General features: G+C 42.6%; 1 protein-coding gene across 5 annotated transcripts in view; it reads right to left on the bottom strand.

Annotated features, from left to right (window-relative positions):
- Usp28 (ubiquitin specific peptidase 28) overlaps nucleotides 1-25,481 on the bottom strand; it is a 60,864-nt gene that overhangs the window by 11,116 nt on the left and 24,267 nt on the right. For 4 of the 5 annotated variants that reach the window (XM_052759826.1, XM_052759846.1, XM_052759856.1 and 1 more), the window contains 11 exons: nucleotides 22,799-22,885; nucleotides 22,052-22,189; nucleotides 20,697-20,770; nucleotides 19,691-19,767; nucleotides 14,412-14,560; nucleotides 12,410-12,537; nucleotides 10,753-10,848; nucleotides 5,863-6,042; nucleotides 4,541-4,761; nucleotides 3,465-3,535; nucleotides 1,840-2,068 (listed from right to left, as the gene is read on the bottom strand). In XM_052759826.1, coding sequence (XP_052615786.1) covers nucleotides 1,840-2,068; nucleotides 3,465-3,535; nucleotides 4,541-4,761; nucleotides 5,863-6,042; nucleotides 10,753-10,848; nucleotides 12,410-12,537; nucleotides 14,412-14,560; nucleotides 19,691-19,767; nucleotides 20,697-20,770; nucleotides 22,052-22,189; nucleotides 22,799-22,885 — 1,450 coding nt within the window. Of the gene's footprint in view, nucleotides 1-1,839; nucleotides 2,069-3,464; nucleotides 3,536-4,540; nucleotides 4,762-5,862; nucleotides 6,043-10,752; nucleotides 10,849-12,409; nucleotides 12,538-14,074; nucleotides 14,346-14,411; nucleotides 14,561-19,690; nucleotides 19,768-20,696; nucleotides 20,771-22,051; nucleotides 22,190-22,798; nucleotides 22,886-25,481 lie in introns of those variants that run through there. The other variant, XM_052759865.1, reaches the window with a different exon arrangement.

Genomic DNA, 25,481 nt, shown 5'->3' with positions numbered 1-25,481 from the left:
GAAGGAAGGGCAGCACACTTCAGCTTTTCTCTTGTTTCTCTCTAAATAGACATACATACAAACATGTACACTCCTACTTACACATGTAATTCTATCAAAACTCAGACAATGAGGCTAACAAGCACAACCCATCAGGAACCCTGAGGAAGCAGCAGGAGGCAGGTGCTGGGTATGTGTCTGCTGGGGCTGCAGAGACAGCTCAGCAGCTCACAGTACTGGCTGCTCCTGCACAGGACCCAGGTTTGGATGTGATAGAATCTTAAGCTAGGGGGTTGGAGAGACGGTTCAGTGGTTCAGAGTGTGTGCTGCTCTTGTGAAGAACCAAGTCCAGTTCTCAGCATCCATGTAGGATGGCTCATAACCACCTGTACCTCCAGTTCCAGGGTACCTGGAGTTACAGGTACCTGCATGCAGAGGTAGACAAACACACATAATCACGGGCACATACACAGAAGTATTTTTTTTAATCTTTTAAAAAAAGTGAAAAGAAAAAGAAATTTTAAAGTAACAGTTGTATCAATTTAACTACTGCATCTGAGCCTTCGTCCCAGCTGAGCATGGTGGCACCCAACTATAATCTCAGCACAGCACCAGAGAGGGAAGGCAGGAGGCGCAGGAGCCAGGGAGGCAGAACAGGCTAGATGAGTCACTATCTAGAAAGACCAAAGAACTTTCACCTATTTTAATCAGTTGAGTAAGAATTTCAAGGTACTGATCTGAGTGCACTTTGGAGGCAATGGAAGGCCCATCTCAGTAAGAAAAAGAAATGAAAAAAAGAAAAGAGTCAAGTACTTATACTTCCTCAAATTCCACACAATTACGTGCTATCAGAAATCAAGATGCAATATTGGATAAATGGTGCATAATTAAGAATCATTAAGAACTTTAATAAAAAAATGGCAGAAATACCAAGGACACATTAAATTCTAACTCTGTCATCAAAATCAATAAAGACTCTACAACAGAAGAGCAAAATCCTTGTTAGTTGCCACTAATTAGCCTTTTCATGAAGCAAGTGAAAAGTCCACTTGCTCCTTCTGAGTCAGGCTCTTTTATAGCCTAGGCTGGCCTTGAACACCTGATCCTGTCACTCCCACCTGAGTGCTAGATTACAAGCATGCACAACCACACTTTTTTTACAAAGTGCTGGGGATCAAACCCAGGGCTTCACGCACACCAGGCAAGCACTCTACACAATCAAGAGCCCCGCCCTCCATGTACTCCACGAACGAGAAAGGTAGGCAGTAACAAAGAACTCACAGCCAACCAAGAGCCATCACAATCCCCCACAGTCCCCACAGCCACTGTTTATGGCTTTACACCATCAATATATGCGGTTGTTTTCTGACTTTTTGAGGCAGGTCCTACTTTAAAGCCCAGGCTGGCCCTGTAATCCTCCCGCCTTACCTCTTGGATGCTGAGATTACAGGCCCGAGCCAGCACACCCACTTAAGGAAGTTCTATTTATGAAAAAGTAAGTTTGCTAAATTCTCAATTAATAAAAAAATGGGTAGAAGTGAATAGAAAAATACCTCAGTGAGAGGAAAAAATGGGGAAGGAAAATAGACACATAAAATCTACATACACACAGACCATGTCTTGAGGATGACATAGAAACATCACAGTGTGGACTTGCTGGGGAGTCGGGTTGATGGTCAAAGCAGAAGTAGAAAAAAGTAAACCTATCTTCTCTTTTTATTCCTTACAATTTTTATGTTTTGAAAACATTTTACATAAAAATAAACTGTAGTTTAAATGTTTTCAACGTAAGTATGAGACTGTTTTTCCCCCAGGGACTAGATTTCCCCTCAACTGTGGATTCTATTCAGCCATTTTTACCTGCATTGAAGTGGGGTAGCTTGTCATTTATATACATCAAGCAGTACGCACTGACATTTCTCAGGCCCCCATAAGAATCTCTTTCAAGTTCCTCCCAGGAAGACTCAGTGACAGAGATATCATTATATTTGAGCCAGATTTGCCGAGGCTGGTTATAGATATAAGCCCAGTAGTGTCCAGCATTGGCTTGTCCTTCGTGAACAAGAACTGCATGTAAACGATAAGGCACCTGCAAAACAGAAAGGAAGGTTCTCAGGCTGAGTGAAGAAATCTGATGATGTTTATGTTACGAGAATTCAAAACATCCCCAGCTACCAGGTAGAAGGGAAATGACACACTAATTCACATTAAGCATTTTACTACTTCAGGATAGACCAATAAAAATACAGCCTTGGAAGCTATCAATCCCACAGCTCTTAAAATAAGAGAGTTAAGGACTGAAGAGATGGCTCAGAGGTCCTGAGTTCAATTCCCAGCAACCACATGGTGGTTCACAACCATCTATAATGAGATCTGGTGCCCTCTTCTGGTGTACAGGCATACATGCAGGTAGAACACCGTATACACAGTAAGTAAATAAATCTTAAAAAATAAGAGAGTTAAACCAGACCCGTCTGCAGGCTCTTTCATTTCAGTCTTGAGTTCTGCTCAGTACCCTACTATGCTTTCATTCAGGTGCAGATTGTTTTTGAAACAGCACAAGAGACAAGAAGGAAAGCCAAGAGTCGCACGGTCTGTTCCTATTCCACACCACAACCATGCTTACTGCCCTGCTGGGAGCAGAGCTGTGCCATTGTGCCATGAGTCGGTCACAGAGTTGTCTCTGTACTGCCATGTCCATGGCAGTGCCGACGGTAAGATTTCTGTCTGAATGGCTCCCTTTTGGAGTTTCCAGTTACTAGAGCAATCAAGCAGTAGGACCCTACTAAGAGTGCCTCACAGTATTCTGGAGATGCAGAATTGGTCTTTAATCAGTTTCCCCTGCACTGCTTTGGTTATCACTTGGACACCATTTTTATTAATATTTAAAAGCAACCTTGTTTTTAAGATTGTCTTTTTTTTTTTTTTTTGGTTTTTCGAGACAGGGTTTCTCTGTGTAGCTTTGCACCTCTCCTGGAACTCACTTGGTAGCCCAGACTGGCCTCGAACTCACAGAGATCCGCCTGGCTCTGCCTCCCGAGTGCTGGGATTAAAGGCGTGCGCCACCACCGCCCGGCCTGTCTTTTTTTTTAAATTATGTGTGTGCACATGCATGTGAGTGTGCACATGTGAGTTCAGGTGCCCACAGAGGTCAGAGGTATTGAATCTCCCTAGAATTGGGACTTATAGGTGGTTTTGGGAACTGAACTTGGGTCCTCTGCAAGAACAGCATGTGCTCCTAACTGCCGAGCCATCTCTCCAGCCACTCACAGCAAATCTTTCCATTATATGGAAAAATACCACATGGCAGAATCCAAAAAAGGATGTTTTAGGTTTCAATGTACATAGAAGACACTCTGAATTCTTCAACTTGATGTAAGAGAACAATATGCTTTTGTCTTAGGGAGATACCCATATAGTTCTTTCCTTGTGGTATTATGTTCTGTCATTAGCACCAGCCTGTTTTCCATGACTTTTAATTCTACCTGATGAAGAAGAGGATCACAGTACATCTGCTCAATAGCCTGGGTGGTGCTCGAGATACAATTCTTTAAATCTGTTAAGAAAGAAAAACTGTTAGTGCACCTGCGTGCAGGGCCTACCAGCCATAACCAGCCATGTGCACACTGCTTCTCTGCGTCCCATTCTAAAGACCTCTACTTCCTGCCAGGAAGCACAAGGCAGCACGTGGTACAGGCGGAAGTGACAAGTGCTTCCAGTTATAAAGGCTTTTAATTCCATGTAATTATACTGAGGTCTAACACTGAAATTTCTTAAAGAAATTGTCTCGATTTAGGAAAAAGTTGCATGACCTGAAGCAAGAGTTCAGAGGAAGTACAACAGCAATCAGAGGAGAAACCTGGGCTCAGCAGCAGAGGACATGCCTATCTTGTCTGAGCCCTGGAGGTAGGGCAAGCAAGAGCAGAGCATGGGCAGCTGCTGTTTAGGAAGCAGCAGTCTTGTCAAGATGCCCACAGCTGTGGGCACTGTCCCCACACTGGGGAAGCTGAAGCAGGAGGATCGTGAGTTTGAGACAAGCCTGGGTGATAAAAGAGAGACCATATCTTTAAAAATAGCAAGAAAGATATTAGAGCAAACTTTCATTTAACAAAGCCTGGTTATGAGGCGAACACTGTTACTATCCCCTTTACTATCAATTACGAACTTCACATTTAAACAGACTAAGCCAGCATAGAAGTACACGTTGATTATTCCAACATTCCAGAGCTGGAAGCAGAAAGAGCGTATGAACTCAAGGTCAGTACTGAGACCCTGCCTCAGAGGGGCAGGGCAAGAGCAGGAGAGAAGGGAGGGGAGGAACACATACTGCTTGATCTCAGCAAAGGTTCCCATGATTGTAAAACTTTTAGAATGGCCAGAAATTTTTTTTTTTGGGGGGAGGGGGGGGGCAATTTGAGAGGCAGAATTCCACAGGACCAAGCCTACAAGGCAGGTGAAATGCAAGTCAGTCGCCAGGCCTGACAGCATGAATACCCAGGGTGCCTAGCTTCCAAACAGCCAGGAAAACAGGGAGTACCTGACAAGTTCTCAGAGCACCAACCTTGTATATCCTGTTCAATCTCACTCCGCCACCTCTGAAGACAGGTCTTAACAAAGTTCATCTCCTCATCTGTGACTGTCCGAGGAGCCGGGGGTGCAGGCATTCCCACAGAGGAGTGGGGAGAGGTAAACAGCCCATTCATTACATCAGACTTGGGCAGAGCATCTTCAGGAGAGGAAAAAGTGCCTTCAGCATCTTGAGAACAGCTTTCTTGACTTGAACTAAGGGAAGACAAAAGACGACACTCATTCTGTCATACCGAAAACGCAAGTTGGGCTGGACATGGGGGCAGAAACCTGTACTGTCACCCCTTGGAGGCTAACACAGGACTGCTGTGACTCTGAGTCCACGTGGTATAGTGAAGAGCCTTTCTCAAAAGAGAAGGAAGAAATCAACTTGACCTAAACTACTGCATTTCAGAAAACCAGCCACTCTATGACAGGTACAGCTACTATTTAGTGAAAGCAGTAATTACAGTATGCATTCCTAATGGCTGAGCATTCTTTCTAGTCTCAACAACTCGGGTTTTTTTTGTTTGTTTGTTTTCTTTCTTTCTTTCTTTCTTTCGTTTTTTTGGTTTTTTTTTTTTGTTTTTGAGGCAGGGTTTCTGTGTGTGGCTCTGTCTGTCCTGGAACTCGATGTAGACCAGGCTGGCCTCAAACTCAGAGATCCGCCTGCCTCTGCCTCCCAAGTGCTGGGATTAAAGTCATGCACCATTACCTCCTGGCTAACAAAAGGGTTTTTAACATAAGCTTTTCTCTGTGGGGGACAAATGTACCATGACCTGCTGGCACCTTCAGGCTTTTATAAAGACTGCTGGCTGAATGGGCATAGTCAGAGGATCCTGGTTGGCCTCCCTGTGCCTTCACGAGCCCAGCTCCTCTAGGTTTGTCCTCAGCATTCTAGCCATTTCCTCCTTGGGTAACTCTGTGCTAATGAGTAGGGTTTTTTCCTTGCTGTTTACTTCAGCCATGTCTCCTTCACCACAGATGAAGCATAGATCGAGATGCCTGGAAGACCAGGGCCTGACAGGGCTCTGAGAAAGGCCTTTTGGGGCAGTTAGCTCAGAGCGAAGCAGTTCTGAAGAGTTTGATTCAGGCAGTGGACAGTGAGACGCCTCTGCAACAGGAGCATGCTTCCTGGAGACAAGTACTCAGAACACAGCCACTTGGGGTAGTGACAAAACCCTTCCCTGAAGACAAAGCTCACCCCTTGAGCTATCTGGGGTGAGCGCTCAGCATGTGTGAAAGATGGGAAATGGTTGAAATAAAAATAAAACTGGAAAAACACCACAAACCATTGAAGAAATCTTCTTCCATTACCTTTCCTTGGATGTGAGGTCAGAAACAGGGCAGTGCACTGAAGAAAGTGGTAATGTCATATGCTCAGCACGTGGAGATTGACAGCTTTCCGAGGCAGGCTTTGTACTGGCAAATTCAATAACGTATTTCAGCATGTCAGGGAGTGGGAACCGAGCTGGGCCAGAGCCATACTTCACATACCTAAGAGACAAAGACACTGGAACACTACTGCCCAAGTTTACTGTACATGCATGGTAAGAACTGCTAACAAAAACCTTATCATGCAGTCAATGGAAGACTCAGGTGTGCTAATATCCACCTGTAATCCTAACACTCAGGAGGCTGAGGCAGAAAGATCACCAAGAGTTTGAGACCCACCTAGGTTACAGAGTAAGTTTGGGGCAACCTAGTGAGAGCGTATCTCAATCTTACATCATGAAAATCTACATTATCCCTAAGATATATAGTATTTAGTTGGTTACTGGATCTATAAGGTTAAAAAAAAGGCTCTAACAATAAAAACTGCTAGAAGTCTGACGCCTCATACCACATGGGACCATTTCAGACAGCCCCTGCTCTGTTCTGCTGTCAGCCCCAGTCAGGCTGTGCTCATAAACCTAGTTCTTTCTTAAAGGAAAAGACATGTTCCACACTACAACTGAAAAAGCATCTGGTGGTTAGTACTCAGGACTATTTTCTTTGGCCTTTTTGGACAAACTGCTTCATAACTGAGAGTGAGAGAAATCCAGAAATCGAAATTAGACATTAAAGAAGGCCAGAGCCTAGGAAAACTGGCCAATCTTCCTTTTGTAGAGTCTCACATACTCTTATTATTCATGAATGTGTTTGACAGCATAGGCCAGGCATAAATAATTTATGATTTCTCCAGGAAGAGTAAATAATATTCTCAAATATGTGACTGAAAGATATGTGTGTGGGTATTCTGCTTGCATTAATGCCTGTACACATGAATGTCTGGTGCCCTAGGTGGCCATAAAAAGGTGTAGGACCCCCTAGAAATGGGAGTTATGAGCTATTATGAGCTGCTATGTGGATCCAGGGAACTGAACCTGGATCCTTCACAAGAACAGCAAGTGCTCTTAACTGCTGAGCCATCTCTCCAGCTCCTTAAGGTTTTATTTTTAATTACACTGGTGTGCGCGTGTGTTTGTTTGCGTGTGTGCATGTGTGCACACAGGTGCTCAGAGTCCAGAAGAGGGCATTGGATTCCCTGGATCTTGAGTAACAGGTGGTTGTAAGTCACAAGGACACGAGTGCCAGGAACTGAACTCTGGTCTTTTGCAAGCACAGCACATACTGTTGACCCCTAAGCCTTCTCTCCAGCCTCTAAACAAACTATTTTAACAACACCTCATATTGTCACTAGTAGCACATCACTTTCAACTCACTATGAAGATGTGGTTCAATGCAGTCTACAGTTCACTACAGTAGAATCTAAAGGCAGGACAGTCAACCTAACCGGCTCCCACAGGTAACTCCACTGCTCTGGACTTCCATCTTACAAAAGAAAACAGGCGTTTCACCACTCTTCTCCCTAAACACCGCAAAAAGAAACGCACTCACACATGGGATTAAGAAAACCATCTAGTTCTGTAGCCAAAGCGACATCACAAAAACATACTAGGGCTACGGCTGTGGGGAGACTGCCTGCCTTGCATGCATGAAACCCTAGTTTGCTTCACAGCGCTACACAGACCAGGAGAGCTAACACTAAATCCAGCACTCAGGAGGTGCAGGCAGGAGGAGAGGAAATCAAGGTCCTCCTCAGCTACATACTATCTGAGGACACCCTGGGATACAGCAGACCCTATCTCAACAACCACAATGACAGTGTTAGTTAAATGAGCAGGGTATGGTAGCATACATCTGTAATTCCACCAGCACTTGAGAGGCAGAGGCAGGCAAATCGTCATGATTTTAATACCAGCCTGGTCTACATAGCAAGTTTAGGCTTATGTAGTGATATGTTGTCTCAAAAACTCAAACTAACAACAACAACAAAGAGGAAAATGAAAATATGAGTAGAAACTAAAGGGCACTGCAACTCAGCCAGACAAATGACAGAGGCGGACAGCAAAGGCTGCTCTAGGCGAGGCAGAGGCTTGGTACCAACTATGTGTCCCCTCGAAGTCACTAATGGAGAAGTGACAGATGCCAGCCAGGGTGGAAGAGCTTTAGCTAGCTGTTCAATCCCTAGCCCGCACTTTGACGTGCTCTTCCATTACAAGCTTATCAGACTCTGTCAATCCACACTTCATAGAGCAGAACTGATAACCTGGCACAGGAAATAAGGCACCAGCTTCCACCTAACATACTTTTTAATAGAATACTTATATGAAACCCCAGAGAAGTTTTTCCTCTAAGAAACTTGTGTGTATTTGTGGCAATCACTTCTGAGTTCCAGCTCTTAGAGCCAACTACTGCATACAAGGTAGCACCTGTTTTGACAACTCAGATCAGAGCAAGAGATAGGATGGGATGTAGTCCAGGAGCAGAGCATCTGCCTACTGTGCACAGGCACTCAAGTCTCAGCACAGGGAAAAACAAAACACAACACAGCAAAGGTGATTTCAGAAGTATTGTCTGCCTATTCTGTATAGAAGAAACCATACTTGCAATATCCTACTACAGCTATTTGAGACGAGAAAAAGTAAACGTGTCGTTTGTTTTCTGAGACAAGGTCACTTGCAATCAAAGTTGGCCTAGACCTCTTGATCCTACTGTCTCTACTTCCTAAATCCTGGGACCATACCCATGCACTATCACACCCCACCTTTTTGGTTTTCTGAGGTCAAGTTTATGCTGCAGTCCATCCAGGCTGGCCAGATCAGCCTCAAACTCATTCAATTCTTTTGCCTTGGCCTCCGAAATATAGAGATTACTGGTTACAAAGCCTTGAATTATTTTTAGACTTATACACTGAAAGTGATGTATGGGTGTGTTAAGAAAATTCAAATACAAATTATATAAAAAACCATGAAAGTTACCTACTCCACCTCAGTTCTGCATCTCACAGTATATTTATAAGTTCTTGGATATTTTCCTTGCAGTGTATCACATACAAACATACAAGTATGTCTGTGTAAGTTAAAAAAAAATCTATTCATTTATTGCATGTGTAGGAGTGTTTTGCCTGCATGTTTGTGTGTGGGAACCTCTAGAGGTCAGAGAGGGGATCAGATTCTTTGGAAGTGAAGCCATAGGTAGTTGTGAGCTGCTCCATGGGTGCTAGGAATCAAAGCCAGGTCCTCTGAAAGAGCAGTAAATGCTCTTGATTGCTGAATCATTTCTCCCTCCTTAGTCTTAAAATCCTATCCAGAAAGTTAAACTTTGGCCAGTGAGATGGCTTAGTGGAGAAAGCTGCTTGCTGCCAAGCCTGATACTCTGAGTTTGGTCTCTAGGATCCACATGGCAGAAGGAGAATCACCTCCAGAAGTGTCCTCTGACCTCTACATGTGCTCACACACGTACACACAAAATAAGTAAGTAAATAAATGTAAAACCAAAAAATTTTAAGTTATCCAAAACGCAAAACCTTTTGATTTTCAAGCCAGAGTAGGGGCTGAGTAGTTAAAGAACATACTGTTCTTACAGAGGACCCAATTACACTCCCAGCAGTGTGAGTAGGCTCACAGTCTGTAACTCTACCTCCAGAGCTGAGGTTCTCTTTTGGCCTCCACAGGTACCAGCACTCACAGGTGCACATAATCACACAGAGACACACACAATTAAAAATAAATCTTTAAAAAAAATCGAAAGTAATATTACACTAAGGAAAATACTCCCATCGTCTCACGGATTCTTGGTTTAAGTTCTCTAATGATAACTGGGCCAGTGACATGGCTCAGCAGAAAAAGGCACTTGTCTTGCAAGCCTGGTGACCTACGTTTGAGGTCCAGAATCCACACAACAGTGGAAGGAGAGAATCGATTCTGCAAGCTGTCATCTGGCACATGTTCATTCTTTTTCTCTCATTCTCTCACCCCACATCCCACCCAGAGTAAATAATGTTAAGTGTTAATCTTGGATCTGGGTGGAACTTGTGCACCTTGGAGAAATTAATGACCCAGCAGCGTGGTGGGTCAGATGGGATGGCGGTAGGAGGGAGACTGCTAATAGACGAAGCGGGAGGGGAAGCCACCAACAGTGTGTGGATTTCCTTTGTAAATGTTAGACCAATGGATCTACCTAGACTAGGAAGAGATCAACTGAGATAAGTGGGATTGGGATACATGATGGGAAATCTGCAAAGAATCAATAAAGGTTGCTTATTGAGAAAAAAAAAAAGAGAAGAAATCAGGCTGACCTTGCCCAAGGAGATCTGGATGATTTTGCAAAACAAAGAAAGCAGAGTCCTCCAGAAGAACTCAGCACACATCAGAAGCTTTAGCACATGTACTCAGTCAGCACCACACCATCTCAACACTTCCCAAGCCCATTTTCACAAGTGAAATGACCAGGCACAGTGGCCATTGCCATCCCAAGCCTGGGGAGGTAGAGGCAGGAGAATCAAAAGTTCAAAGTCACTCTCTTTGAGTTTAGACTCTGTCTCCAAAAAAACAAAAAGGACAAGTGACTGGAATATGGAGAGCACTGCCTCTCAAGTCTGTTTAGTCAGAGAGCAGGAGGAGCAGAGAAGATCAAAACGCCAGACATTGCAAAGATGGGGTTCCCTTCATTTATGGTATGCCTGAGTCCCTGAAGTCCTCGGTACCACCTACCCACAGATCTTATTAGCTGGCCTTGAAGACTCCTTTACACTTAAAATGAAGGTCTTGGCTATTTCATGAAACACTAGTTATTAGCTCTGAACTTTAAATATAAACACAATCTCTGATCTTACTCTTATTTGCTTTATGTTTCTAAGCATAAAACTACCCACGGACTCACCTTTCCAATTTTTGTTGCAGAACCTGTATTTCCTCCTTCAACTTTCGAACACTCTCTCTCTTATTTCGAATAAGCTCTTTGCTCTTGTACATGTACCTAAGCAAATGATAACCCATGGATAGAAATATTAGCAAATATTAATGACAATTCTCAGTGAAGAAGACTTCCTCAAACAGGCAGTCACAGAATAACCAATAGTATATATTGTTTTTACTTTGGTTTTTGACCTGAGACAGAATCTCACAGCTCACACTGGTCTCCAACCCCTCTGAGCAATGAGGCGAGGCTGCCCACCCTCTCATCACTGTTACTGAACGCTGGACTGAAGGGGAAGCTGATGTGGTGTGGTAAGACAAAGAAACAAAGGGACAGAGACAGCACAGGAAGCGGAGCTGTTCTCCACAAGACCACAGCAGATCAGTGAGCTTTAGCACAGCCAGAAGATACAGTGTCCATTGAGTGATCAATACAACCAACTTTATTTCTATCTGCTCAAAGAGAACAGAGAGTACAGTTTCAAAAACTCCTAATATCAAAGGCATGATTTATTTAATGATGAACTTAATCATACATACAGAAGGGCTCTACAGCATTAAGACGTCACTGACTTACACGTGAAGTACTATCCAACCAAATGAGAATCCCTGATCTAGCAAGTCAGTAAAATTTCTATGGAAATGCAAGGAGCCAAAAAGCCAAATCAGTTTTGAAGCTGAAGCCACTGACAGTATGCAGATTCTCTTTCGCGCTAAACCAACAAAAAATGCCTAAAGTTTCAGGGGGTATGAGAATGAGATCTGAGATCAATTTGCTTCGTGGATAATATTGGGCGCTCTCTCTCTCTCTCTCTCTCTCTCTCTCTCTCTCTCTCTCTCTCAACACAAGTGGGTCCTCATTAGAAAAGCTTCAGAAAATCCATTTTCCACATGGTGGCTGGAGAATGACAGCCTTCTTTTTTATGTCAAAGCTAAAGGAAATTTTGTTCCCCATTTGGATGAAACAGAAACCTAAGTATAACTAGAAACTTAGTTGAGCCGGGAGGTGGTGGTGTAAGCATTTAATCTCTGTGAGTTCAAGGCCAGCTTGGTTTATAGAGCGAGTTCCAGGACAGTCAGAGCTATAGAGACCCTGTCTCAAAAAACAAAACCAAACAAAATTTAGTTGATAGTCCTATGGGTTTGTCTATATACAGTTTTACCTTGATAATATAAACTAGCACCTGTTTTGCATTCTTTTTTTTATTTATTATGTATACAGAGTTTTGCCTGCATGTATGCCTACACACCAGAAGAGGGCACCAGATCTCATTCCAGATGGTTGTGAGCCACCATGTGGGTGCTGGGAATTGAACTCAGGACCTCTGGAAGAGCAGACAGTGCTCTTAACCTCTGAGCCATCTCTCCAGCCCGTGTTTTGCATTCTTTACGCTATTGGTTTACAGCATCCATGGAAATAAGATAAATGTTTTGAACCCAGACTTATGCCTAGCTACTCAATCACATTATTCTAGGAGATTCTCAGAAATATAAAACTCAAACCTGGATTCACAGAATCGAACTGTGCACATTATCCTGATGTCCAGGTGATCTCCATACACAAATAGAGTCATTTCTACTGTTGCACTGTACATCACAAAGTCAATCGAACCAAGACTCACCTATCCATATAAATAATCTGAGGAAATTCCAGCTTATTATGAATTTTCTCTGGCTGCCCAAGAGATTGGTTAAACTCAAATCTTGAGAGTTCAAAGGTCAACACTGGAGGTAGTTTGGTAAACCAACGCTATATCCAAGGTAGAAACATGGAGAAAAAAAAATTAATTTCAGGAAATATTCTTCACCAAACTTTTTTTGATATGGAATTTATATTTAAGTCAAATTAATATACAGCATTTTATCTCACATACTAACCTTAAATACTTAGAATCATATTTGGCGAGTAAGGTTAAACATTCCTCAGCCTCCAAATTTACTACCTAGTCACCAGTATTGCATTCAACCATCATCCTTAGAAATAACCACTGAGGAACAGAAGAACTAACCAAGCACCAACACAAATCACTCCATAAACACCAGCCATTCAACATTAACAGCCTAACCAAAGAACTAGAAACTACAATCCCAAAAGCATATAATTAGATAATTGCAGCCAATAATCATCTAAAAAGACAAATACTATAAATATATCATGTACTATTTCTTCACAGCTAACTACTGTTTAAATCCTGTTTATGTATAAAAGGGAAATTTATAATAGTCTCAGGAAGTTGTAATTCCCCGTGTTTCTGAGGAAAATAATGTCTTCCAGTACAGAGTTCTGAGAAGAAAGCCAGTCAAGTGAACCTACAATGGTACCCAGAGTTCCAGAGTAGCAAACGACTGGCTTCATAGAATGAAAAGAACCCATTTTAACACACTGACCACAGCTCAGGAAAAGCTGCACCAGCAGAGGAAGTTCGCTCAGTTCACTCACATGCCAGAGGTTCCGAGGGTGGTTTTAAACATTCCTTTACCAAGGGTTCAGTGGTGCTCCCTTCAGGGACCCTGATGGTACCAGGTGAATAGACTGACTACCTCACACCTGAATCTTTTATCTTCCTTCTTTGCTTCTTGAGACAGTCGCACTCTGGAACTCACTAAGCAGCCAAAGCTGGCCTTGAACTTGCAACAATCCTGATTAATCAGTCTCTTAAGTGGTGGAATACAAGCATGAACCACCTTGCTTGGCTCTTCTGGGTTAAATCTAACTAAACAAGGCATAATGACTTCTGCTAGGGTTTTATTTTTACAGACTTCCCATCCTTGGATACTGCGTAAGTAGTAAACAATAGGAGAGAAAGCATCAACTGGCCACATGGTATGACTCCTGCTAGGAAGCACCAGGAATCCATTCTTTCCTGGAGAAGCTGAGGAGGAAGCTCTCCATATCCCAGCACCTTCTAGAGCTAACACACCTCCACAAGCTCATGTCACGCACCCTATTTTAGTTCAAGTCAATTTCTCCTACCATAAATCTTGAGTTGGACAGTTCCACAAGCCACAATTTTGCCTCAAAATGTATGAGAGGGGAATAAACCAAACGAGGCAATAATGACAATTATGCTACAACGCTGTTCGCTAATTCCTGCCTAACTGAACTAATTACTAACTATCCTAACAAATATTAATTATCTGTGTGTTAACCACACTTTCCAATCCATCAAAAAACAAGAACCCCACATAAATAAATGAATTAAATTTTAAAAATGTAAAAGCAAAGGTAGAATTTACAACTGAGAACAATAAATACTATAATGGGGAAAATATTCTAAATGGCATACCATAGGAGTTAATCACTTTTACCCTCCAAAAATATGGAGGCAGTGCGTTCTCCCTACTCAGGTACAGGTAGGCTTCAACAGAAAGAGAGAAACTTGATCATACTGGAAATATCAGAAGCAGCATAAACCTTTACATGAGTAACCTAAATTCAGTTTCAGCAAAGATCTTTATCAAAACATGAAGACTCACTGATTCACATCAACTGGTGAAAGAGAAAAGACAGATTCAAGTTCTGTTCACGTTACCTAATTTGTATTTCAAACCTGTTTGCCTAAAAGTTCAATCCTACTTAAGTGGCTTTGTCTCTGGCAGAACAAGCAAAAATATACACCTTACCTCTTGTCCATACTTCACCGAATGATCGGAAGGAAGCAGCGCAATGTCACCTTCCACCATGGCCCCTTCCAAACATTCGTCTAAGTTGCGATAACCGTTTACCTGGAGAGGATACTGGCCGAAGGTCTCGTTGTTACAAAATGGCTTTCCTAGGCAAAGAAGGTGGGTGTTAAAGTGTCACTACACCACTTAAAGTCTACTTCTCTGGCTCCACTAAGACAGCACCTTCTAGAATTCAGTAGTCTCCTGAGAACTGGTTAGAAATACACTTAAGCCAGAGTGGTAACCACCAACGACCCAATGGACCCAGGCATGAACAATGAGCAACCACTAATTCTGCAAAAAGTAAAGCCACCCAATGCACACACACCTCCCAATCAAAGGCCTTCATCAAGAGAGTCTTAGCTGGGCTGGAATAAGACTGTAGAAGATTCAACCACTTTACAAGAGGGGCAGAGAGGCCTACGTCAAATGTGAAGTATGTAAGCTAGAAGTGTAAACAGTAAATTTCAGACTGGGGGAGCTCTGGGGTTATTACAAACAAATGTTTCTTTAAAAAATGTGTTTCAATATGGACATAGCGGTACACACCTGCAATCCTGGAATTTGAAAGGCTGAGTATTGAGGCTTCAAGGACATCCTGAACTACATAATAAGTCTCTGCCTCAAAGAAACACTAACACAAAATATTTCAAGTAAAAAAAAAAAAAAAAAAAAAGGATGGGGCTGAAGAGATGGTTCAGTGGTAAGGAGCACTTACTGATCTGAAGGTCCTGAGTTCAATTCCCAGCACCCACATGGCAGCTCACAACTGTCTGATGCCATCTTCTGGTGTGCAGATGCACATACAAAGTAGCCATATACATAAAATGCATAAATTAAAAAAGGGTTTAAATGGAGCCCACATATACTGAAATGACACTTGCCAACCAGTCATACATGAATCACACTTGGAGGATGAGGATGTAGCTGAGTGGACACCACTGACTCAATATGGCCAGTCCTGGGTTGCATTCCCAAAGGGAGGGAATTTCAGTATCGATTAGAACAGACTCAGAGGTTAAGATGAGAGTTCCAGGTCAGCCCTTGCTCCTTTGTGTGGGGGAATGGGAGTATGTGTGTGTGGGGGGGTGGATTTACTAACCCATGCAGGCACATGTGTTATCAAGTTGACTTGGGGCATCTTCCTCAAATGGGGGTAGTCTCACAAAAAATATGACTGTGTTGGTTAGTTTTATGAAAACTTGACACAAGCTAGAGATATCAGAAAGGAGGGAAACTCAATTGAGAAAATGCCTCCATAAGATCCTGTTGTAGAAAATTTTCTTAGTGACTGATGAGGGAGAGAGGCCCAGTGCATTTCAGATGGTGCCATCCTTACACTGGTGGTCCTGGGTTCTATAAGAAAACAGGCAGGGGCTTGAGAGATGGCTCAGCAGTAAAGAGTACTGGCAGCTCTTCCAGAGGTCCTGAGTTCAATTCTCAGCAACTACATGATGGCTCACAGACATCTATAATGGGATCTGATGCCCTCTTCTGCAAGGAGGTGTACATGCAGATAGAGCACCATATACATAAAAATAAACAAATCTTTTTTTTAAAGATATTTTTATGTGCATTGGTGTTTGCCATGGGTGTTGAGTCCCCTGAAACTGGAGTTACAGACAGGTATAAGCTGCCAAGTGGGTTCTGGGAATTGAACCTGGGTCCTCTAGAAGAACCGTCAGTGCTCTTAACAGTTGAGCCATCTCTCCAGCCCCCAAATAAATATATCCAAAAAAAGCAAGCAAGCAATCAGGCTGAGCAAGCCATGAGGAGCAAGACAGTAAGCAGCATCCCTCCTTGGCTTCTGCATCAACTCTTGCCTCCAAGTTCCAGCCCTGTCCTGACTTTCTTCAGTAACAGACTGCCAATGTAGAAGTGTAAAGCAAAATAAACCCTTTCCTCTCCAACTTTTTGCTTTTGGTCATGGTGTTTTTTTTTCACAGCAATAGTAACCCTAGCTAAGGGCTTTTTTTTTTTTTAAATTAAAGATTTATTTATTTATTATGTATAATGTTTTGCCTGCATATATGCCTCTATGCCAGAAGAGGGCACCAGATCTCATTATAGATGGTTGTGAGCCACCATGTGGTTGCTGGGAATTGAACTCAGGATCTCTGGAAGAGCAGCCTGTGCACATAGCCATCTCTCCAGCCCGACAAGGACATTTTAAAATTATGTATATAAATTGAGAATTTGAGTAATAACTAGATATTTGACATTTAAAATGCTCACTTTTGGAGAACTCGAATGTGGAGATTTAATGAGGACTGTCCCTTACAGGCTCAGGAATCTGAACTTCCTCCCCAGTTTGTGCACTGTTTATTGTAGGTTTAGGACTTGATGGAGGAAGCACATCATCCAAGGTGGCCTTATGGAGTTCATAGCCTCATCTTACTCCCAGTTTGCTTTCTCTGCTTCAAGCCTGCAGTTAAAAATATTATCTCAGCTTCCTGTTCCTGCCACCCTGCTGCTGACTGCTGCCAAGCCTTCCCACCATGATGGACACTTATCCTTCTGGAACAGTAGTCAAAATTAAACTTCATAATTTGCTTTGGTCATGTAATTTTATCACAACAGAGAAGTAACTAATGCAGAACTTGGTACCAGAAAGTTGCTATCTTGTTGGCTTATTGCTATAAGAACCTGACCATGCTGTTTTGGGAAGGAATGTGGAAGACTCTGGAACTCTGAACTAAAAAGTGTTGAATGTTACAGGCAGAGCTTAGTACTATAGTACTAAGAGTAATGAGGACTATGGAGGCTTGGCTCTAGAGGTTTCAGAGGGAAGCCAGGACGAACAGCACCCAGAGGCCAGTCCTGTGATATTTTGGCAAGAATCTAGGCTGCCTTCTGCCCTTGTCCTAGGAACTTGCCCAAGGCAAAATTAAAGCGTAATGAACTGATTTCTTTGGCAGAAAAAAATTTCAAGACTGCATAATGCTGAATTTATGGCATGCTTATTATTGTTAATGCTTGCACAGGTCTACTGTGAAAAAAAAAAGTGGGGCAGAAAGAATACAAAATGTTTAGTTTGGAGAATTACAGTCAAGGTACATGCTGGAAGAAAGGCTGTAATTGTTAGGAGATCAATGCCTTTAAGGAGATGCCTGCTCTGTGCTAGGACAAAGAGAAGGGCTTCTTCAGGGCAAGACCTTGCCCAGCAAGCTTCCAACTTGTAACAGAGAGCTCCCAGAAAGCAAAAAGAACGAAAGCTCTGCTAAGGTGATTCAAGGAGGCAAGGATCCATCCCAATCTGAAAGCCGAACTTGGCGATAGCTGTTGTACATGTGGTGCTGACTTGAAAGACATTAAGCCCTTTAAAGCTGAAGTCTCAGACACCAGACATTGAGCTACAGGATTTGGCATTTGTCCTGATGGGTTTTGGTCTTGTTTTGATCCAGTATTTCCTCACTATGCCCCCATTCCTCCCTTTTGGTATGAGAATGAGTATTCAGTGCCATTATATGTTGAAAGTATGTAATTTGTCCTTTGATTTTATAAGGGGTTACAATTAAGAGACTGTCTTGAGTCTCAGAAGAGACTATGGACTTTTAAATAGTGTTGAAGACTGTGAAAGACTATAGAAGACTTTGAAGTCAGACTAAATACATTTTGCATTATGATATGGCCATGAACCTCTAGGAGCCAGGGAGTAGAATGTAGTTTAAATGAGAAATGTCTCCAACAGGTTCAGGCATTTGAACACTTGGACTCTAGTTAGTAGTGCTGTTTGGGGAGGCCGAGGAGATAGCCTTGTTAGAAGTACGTCACTGGAGGTTGGCTTTAAGAGGTCACAGTTTTTTCCCTGCTTCCAGCTGCTTTGGCTGCTTCAGCCTTGCAGTTAAAGGTGTAATCTCAGCCGGGCGGTGGTGGCGCAAGCCTTTAATCCCAGCACTCGGGAGGCAGAGCCAGGCGGATCTCTGTGAGTTCGAGGCCAGCCTGGACTACCAAGTGAGTTCCAGGAAAGGCGCAAAGCTACACAGAGAAACCCTGTCTCGAAAAACCAAAAAAAAAAAAAAAAAAAAAAAAAAGGTGTAATCTCTTAGCTTCCTGCTGCCATGTTGTCCCCACTATTATGGATTCTAACCCTCCAGAACCATAGGCCAAAACATTTTCTTCTGTAAGTTTCCATGGTCATGGTATTTTTATCACAGCAATAGAGTAATGCTAATATATGGCAGTACTGGGTTATGTTTCTAATATTATCAGGGGCCGTCGGTGTAGCAGTAAGAATGCAGCATAAATTCTGGGTTCAAGTCCCAGTAACAAAAATAAACACAAACAATACATTTAAAAACTAAGCCTCAGTGGTGGTGCAGGCCGGGAATCCCATGGGAGGCTGATGCAGGAGGACTGGTGTGGATCTGAAGTCTCACCCTAGGGTGCACGTAAATTTTAGGCTAGCCTACATTATGTATGAGATCTTGTCTCAAGAAATAAAAACAACAGCAACAAAACACCTCACACACTCTTAACAAACCACATCAAAACACCAAACATCAAAAATGAATAAAAATGAGGGAGAAGAGCAGACAGAGGTTATGCAGGGAATGGTTGGCTGTGGGTTCACAAGCTGCTGAATTCAGAGATTTTGATACCATTCAATTTGTACATAGTCAAAATCCTGCAACTAAAAAATAAATAAATAAATAACAAATAAAGAAATAAATAAAATAAAAGTTGCCAGGCAATGGTGGCGCACTCCTTTAATCCCAGTACTCCGGAGGCAGAGCCAGGTGGATCTCTGTGAGTTCGAGGCCAGCCTGGTCTACAGAGCAGGAGCCAGGACAGGCACCAAAACTACACAGAGAAACCCTGTCTCGAAAAACCAAATAAGTAAATAAACAAACAAATAAATAAAAGTTATGTGCCCAGCCAACAGTTTACCTAAATATTCAGTGCAGACAAGCATTTCTGGCAGTTTGACTCCATAAAATCTGAGATTAGATGTTCCATCAGGAAAAGCAACAGAAGAAATTAAGTAGCATCACTGCCATCAACACAGATGTCACACAATTTAACATGACAGTTCTAGGACAAAGACTGTGTCCACTGCACAGATGAGACTAAGGATGCTGGAGCTCCAGACTGTGTGTCCATAGTCACATAGAGAAAAGCAGAGCCACTGTTCAGGCCAGGGTTTGCGGGACTTTCAGATCTATCCTGTCTCCCTGAAAGGACACAGCAGTAAGGACCAGTCACAGATAAGAACCAACCCACAGGACAGACTTTACCTTCTCGAACCCCTTCTGTCAGGAAAGTACCATAGAACAGCTGCACCATGGGATTTTCAGATTTATTCCTGGGATTGCTGGGAGAGAGAGACAATTCTGTGTCAGCTGAATAAATACATGTTCACAAAACCCAAGTGTATTCAGAAACAACAGTAGTCTACTTTCATTAACCACAGGCTGCCACATGGCAGCTAAGGAAGCAAGGGCTTACTTAGTTCAGTGTAGACACTAACTGACAAGAAGATGCCTGGCACTGTGCTGGAAATGCAATGTGTGAACCCTGACCTTCAAAGTATTCGTCTTTAGGATGTTAGGGAGTCACACATGGTGACAAATGTATCTATACAAATGTTTATAGACATTTGAGATAGACACCCATGCCTGATGATATGTATATATAAGGTAGATAATAGCTGAGTAGTAAGGAATGGACTCCCCAGAGTTGTACAATAGAATTAGGATGCAAATTTTCTTTTCCTAAAGCCTATCTTACATTGTAGTGACTCTGCAAGTTCCCAGCTGCAAACTATTTCATGATACTTTTATTCTCCAACCTCAGACTTCAAACTATTTTCAAAAGCAGGTTCTTGGCAGCCACATCAGAATGATACATGTCCTTGTGGCCCTGTCTGGGGTGAATGACCCCAATTCTCCGTGAATACTAAGGAGATGCCACAGGTGAGTGACATTAAATCTAATGGTTCCATATCATACACCACATCCACATCTAGGACTCATTTACCTGCTTTTAATCACATCTTATAACCACTCAGTTAGTTGGGGATCTTTCACGAGAAAGGAAGAAAAGGCTGCAGGTTAAGGGGACAATCTAGATCACTGGAGGGAAAGCCAAAACAGGACTACACAATGAGGAATAGCTCAGTGGCCACCAAGAGGTTTGGAAAACACCAGCAATTTCTACTTGAGAAGAGTGACTTTCCCCCACCATAATTCTCAGTGGTCAATGTGAGTCGGAAGGATGTGCAGACAAACCCTCAACACTCACTTAACATTAACAGCTAGCTGGAACGCATCCTCCAGCCAATCCAGGAGCTTGTGTGTGAATTCACTCACATCTTGCTATAAGAGAGGCACAAATTGCAGTAAGTTAGATGCAATACTGTACTCAGGGAAACGAAGGTTTGCCCTTAAGCCCACAATAAAGATTCTACTCCTATGACATAATTTCCTTTTTAGGGGCCAAACTTGCATAAGACACAGGAACAGGGGAGCCCAGTGACTAGAGACAAACTGCAGGGCATTAGTGAGATCTGACTAAGCTAGGTCAAGAAGGAAGTGGAACTCTGTAGGGCTGGCCACATCTGTGTGTGACAGAAAAATAAACACCATCTCCTATTAGGTATTTTTTAAAAAGACCCAAAGAGCAGACGAGAGTCCTCTAGAATGCTATGAAAACTGATGGAGAAAGGCAGCTTTACACACTGTCTTGAGAACGCTGGTTCACTACGTGGCCATTAACTGGAGAGCAGGTTAACACTATATGCAGAAAGAGGCCAGTGCAACAGCTTGGAGTTTAGTGGCAGGTGGAGAAAGTAAAGATTCCATGACTAAAGGAGAAGATTGCTCAGAAAAGCTGCAGAATTCAGCTTTAGGTGGTTTGAAAAAGGATTTCTATCCCAGAGTGATGTTGCAAGCCTGTAATTCCATATTCAGAAGGCTGAGACTTGATGGAGGATCAGGAGTTCAAAGTCCACCTGGGTTCAATACTGAGATTTGTCTCAAAATCCAAACCAAATTAAGATTTCTACCTGGGCCATCAGACAAAGGACTTGACTTTTCTCAATTATCCTTTGCTATGGTTCACTGAATTACTTTTCAAATTTCTTCCTGCTTCAACAGCCTCTGTTAACTCTGGTTTGTTTTTTTTTTAATCCCCCTGGTTATTGGAGATATCTTTCTAAGTAGCCTTAGATGGCTTAGAGCTCACTGTGTAGGCCAAGTTAGCTGCCAAAGTGCAGTAATCTCCTCCTGCCTCTGACACCCGTGGACTGGGATTCAGGCATGACCCATCAAGCCCAGCTAGGCTGCTACTCTTTCTCCCACCATTTCTTCCTCCTTCGGCAGTGCCAGTATCCTGTGTAATTCTCATTCATGCCATGGACTGCCAGAACCCCGTGTTACCTCTCACTCATGCCCACGGACACACAGCATGCACTCACTCTCTCTCAGCACATTTTCTGAGAGTAAAATAAAGGGCAAATGAGGTACTTGCAGCATCCTGCCTAGATTTGTTCAGAGCCTGTCACACAATAATAATGAAAACAGCAGTATCACATTAGCAAAGGGTGACTTCAAATACTCAGGCTTGAAATAAAACAAGAGAACAAAACTACCAAGTACCTGCTGCTCCTCTGATGACCGGAAGGCTCCCTTCAGCAGATCCAGGGCTGCAGAAGGATCTACAAATTTTCGATTTGATCCCAACAACAGAGCAAACAAATACTGAAGCTCTTGCATAAACATGATATTTCTCTTTTCCTATAGAAAACACAGTCACCTTATAAGATCTCATTTGGAAAGTTTGAACAAATAAAGAGAACAGTTATCAATAACCACTCTCTAATTCACATTTACCAAGCTCTAGGTCAGTTAGACTAACAAAGAGGGGCCAGATAAGGACAGCAAGGTGTTACTCTAGAGCAAAGAGGAAGAAGCCAGGGGACATGCTGTGGAGCAGACAGAATACTCTGATATTTGAGCTGTCCACCACCTTAAGAGAATGCACTACAGCAAGGTGGTAAGAGGAATGCAATCAGAGCACACTGAAGTCTCTAAGAAGGGCCAGGCCTCTGCTCTGTATCCCTTTACCTCAGCAGCCAATGGCGGAAGAGAGGGTAGCATCTGGAACAGAGGTTCTGAGTGTCCCCAGGACACAGCACAGCACTAAGATCAGCACAGTACCTCACTGCTGTTGGGACTGTTTTCCTAATTGTATTCCTACTAACTGGTCACCTTCCTAAACCCTTATCCTTACACAAAGGAGGGAAGAGAGACTTAACAATGACATGAGTATCAGCACAAGCCAAAGTCTATCACAGTCAGCACATTCAGTCCAGCAACATAGAATCTGCCTCAGAGCCAACTTACAGTGTGACTTCGACAGTTTTCAAGTATGTTCTGTGGTAGACTATAGCTGAGAACAAGTCTTCGGAATTCAGGCAACTGAAAGAGAGACTAAAAGAAAGAAATTCATTTTCAGCCTCTTCTAAAACAATTATAGTTTTTTGTTTTGTTGTGGTTTTTTTTGTTGTTGTTGTTGTTTTTAAATTAACTAACAGGATCTTATTAGATAATTTAGGCTGGCCTTAAACTCCTGATTCTCCTTCCTCAGCCTTCTGACTGCTGAGACTATAGCATGTATAATTAGAAGTGCAGATGTCAAAGCCAGGCAGGTAGCTCAGTCCATAACCCCAGTACTCAGGAAGCTGAGGCAAAAGGAATACAGCGAGTTCAAGACCATCCTGCGATACTGAATTTCAAGCCAATCACTATACTGTGAAATCCTGTTTCTAAATAAATAAACATTTTCTTTCATTTTTAAAAGTATGCATAACTGTCAACCCAGCAATTTTCTTTAAGAAAATGATTATACACAAAAAATAATATAAACATTAATTCTTTTAGGTGAAAAAACAAAACAAAGCCTAAAAAGAGGAATAAACAATACTAGATTAATACATATAGATATAAACATTAGTAACAGAAAATTATGCCAGGCGGTGATGGCTCACGCCTTTAATCTCAGCATTTGGGAGGCAGAGGCAGGCGGATCTTGTGAGTTCGAGGTCAGCCTGGTCTACAGTGAGATCCAGGACAGGCACCAAAACTACACAGAGAAATCCTATCTCAAAAAACTAAAAAAAAAAAAAAGAAAGAAAATTATGTCATTAAAATGATACTGTAGGTGGGCAGTGGTGGCACATGCCTTTAATCCCAGCACTCAGGAGACAGAGACAAGAGGATCTCTGTGAATCCCAGGCCAGCCTGGTCTACAGCATGAGTTCCAGGACAGTCAGAACTGTTACACAGAGAAACCCTGTCTCAAATATCCCCTCCCCCAAACCAACCCCCCCCCCCCCCAAAACAGATATTGCAGAAGCTGGAGTTAAGAGCACTTGAATCCTGCAGAGGATTGAAGTTTGGTTCCTAGCACCCACAAAGGATGTTGCATATCCACCTGGAACTACAGCTACAGAGAATGCAACATCCTTTTTCTGGTTCCTTGGGCACCTGCATGCACATGGTATGCATATGTAGACATGGACACAAATAAAAACAAATCCTTAAAAAAAAAAGATGTAGAAATGCATCCATAATTTACTTACTAAGCTGCAGGAAATTAAGCTGACAAAAATATGTGCATCAATATGAATAATCTCAGAAATACATTTTCTTGCAGGTGACAGAAGCTGGGCATGCAAGCTCAGGCCTATCATCTCAGCACCCAGGACACTAAATCAGAAGGACTGCCTCATGTTCAAAGCTAGCCTGGACTATACAGTGAGTTTTAGGGCCAACCTGGGCTGCATAGCAAGACTCTGCCTCAATCAATCAATCCATAAATGTTACAGAAAAAGTATAATTCCATTTAAGCTTAAGAACATAAAACTATACCTTGTTTAAGGCTATACACATGTATGATTAGGTCTGTGGGGGCAGAAGGTGCTAACAGACAGGATTCAATCAATAGCACAAGGATCTTATAATACTCATTTTAAAATGACCTGCACATGTGTGTCCCAGTGCACACTCAGAGGCCATAAAAAGTGTTAGGTGTTCCCCTCTACCATTCTCTACATAGTCCCCAGAGTCTGGGTCTCCTCTGGAACCTAGCATGGTTTCTAAGCTCGGCTGGAGCCAGCCAGCCCAATGATCTCCTATCTCCACCCACTTGAAGCTGGGGTTATAGTCATGTGCTAGATGTCTGGCCTGTTACAAGGGATCCAAACTTTGATGCTCATAATTGCACAGTAAAGTGTATTTAACTGCTGAACCATTTCTCTAGTCCTTGTAATACTCACTTATTATCCAAGTTGTAAGTACAGCAGTTTTATTCTGGGGTGTGTGTGTGTGTGTGTGTCTGCTTTAGCTTCCTGAGTCCTAGAACTGTAGGTGTGTACCACCATGCATGGCTCTCAGTCACCCACCTTAAACCTTAAACTGGCCCTCTATTCTTTGATTTCGCACCCCAGTAACTCATAGGTCAGGATTAGACTGCAGTCTTTCCTACTTTAGAATGCTTACATAAACTGTCAGTTCAATGTCCCTAATTCCAAAGTCTGAAACACTTGGGGGTTTTGTATATGATAACCTACTGTCAACTGGTTTTCCTATAACCTTCAACAACTATTCCAAAATCCATCTGTCATTTCACCAACTTCTCAAAAGAAAAAAATATGGCCGAAATCAGTTCATAAAGAAAACATAAGCTTGTTCAGCATCTCTCACATGAGTAAAGGTTAATGGCATTATGAATCTAGTGTGTGTCTGTCTCCACACATACATAAGATAGATGCAGGAAGTAACTGACTGATGAGAGTCCTAATTCTACCTTTTTGTTTGTTTGTCTGTCTGTTTGAAATGACAGGGTCGCATAGGTCTTGGCTGATCCTTAGACTTGCAGCAATCCTCCTGCCTCAGCCTCAAACGTGCTGATTAGATTTGTACCACCTCACCTGCTTTGCTCCCCATGACACACACTTGGCTTTTGAGTTCAAGTGCGTATTTACTGGGGGCTAGGGAAGCAGTCCGCACACATCAGGTAATGTGT

This window comes from Peromyscus californicus, unplaced genomic scaffold (assembly GCF_007827085.1).
Source record: "Peromyscus californicus insignis strain IS unplaced genomic scaffold, ASM782708v3 Scaffold_11__1_contigs__length_118956290, whole genome shotgun sequence".
Classification (NCBI taxonomy): Eukaryota; Metazoa; Chordata; class Mammalia; order Rodentia; family Cricetidae; genus Peromyscus; species Peromyscus californicus.
Note: the sequence above shows the minus strand (reverse complement) of the source record. Positions and strands in the feature narration are given on the sequence as shown.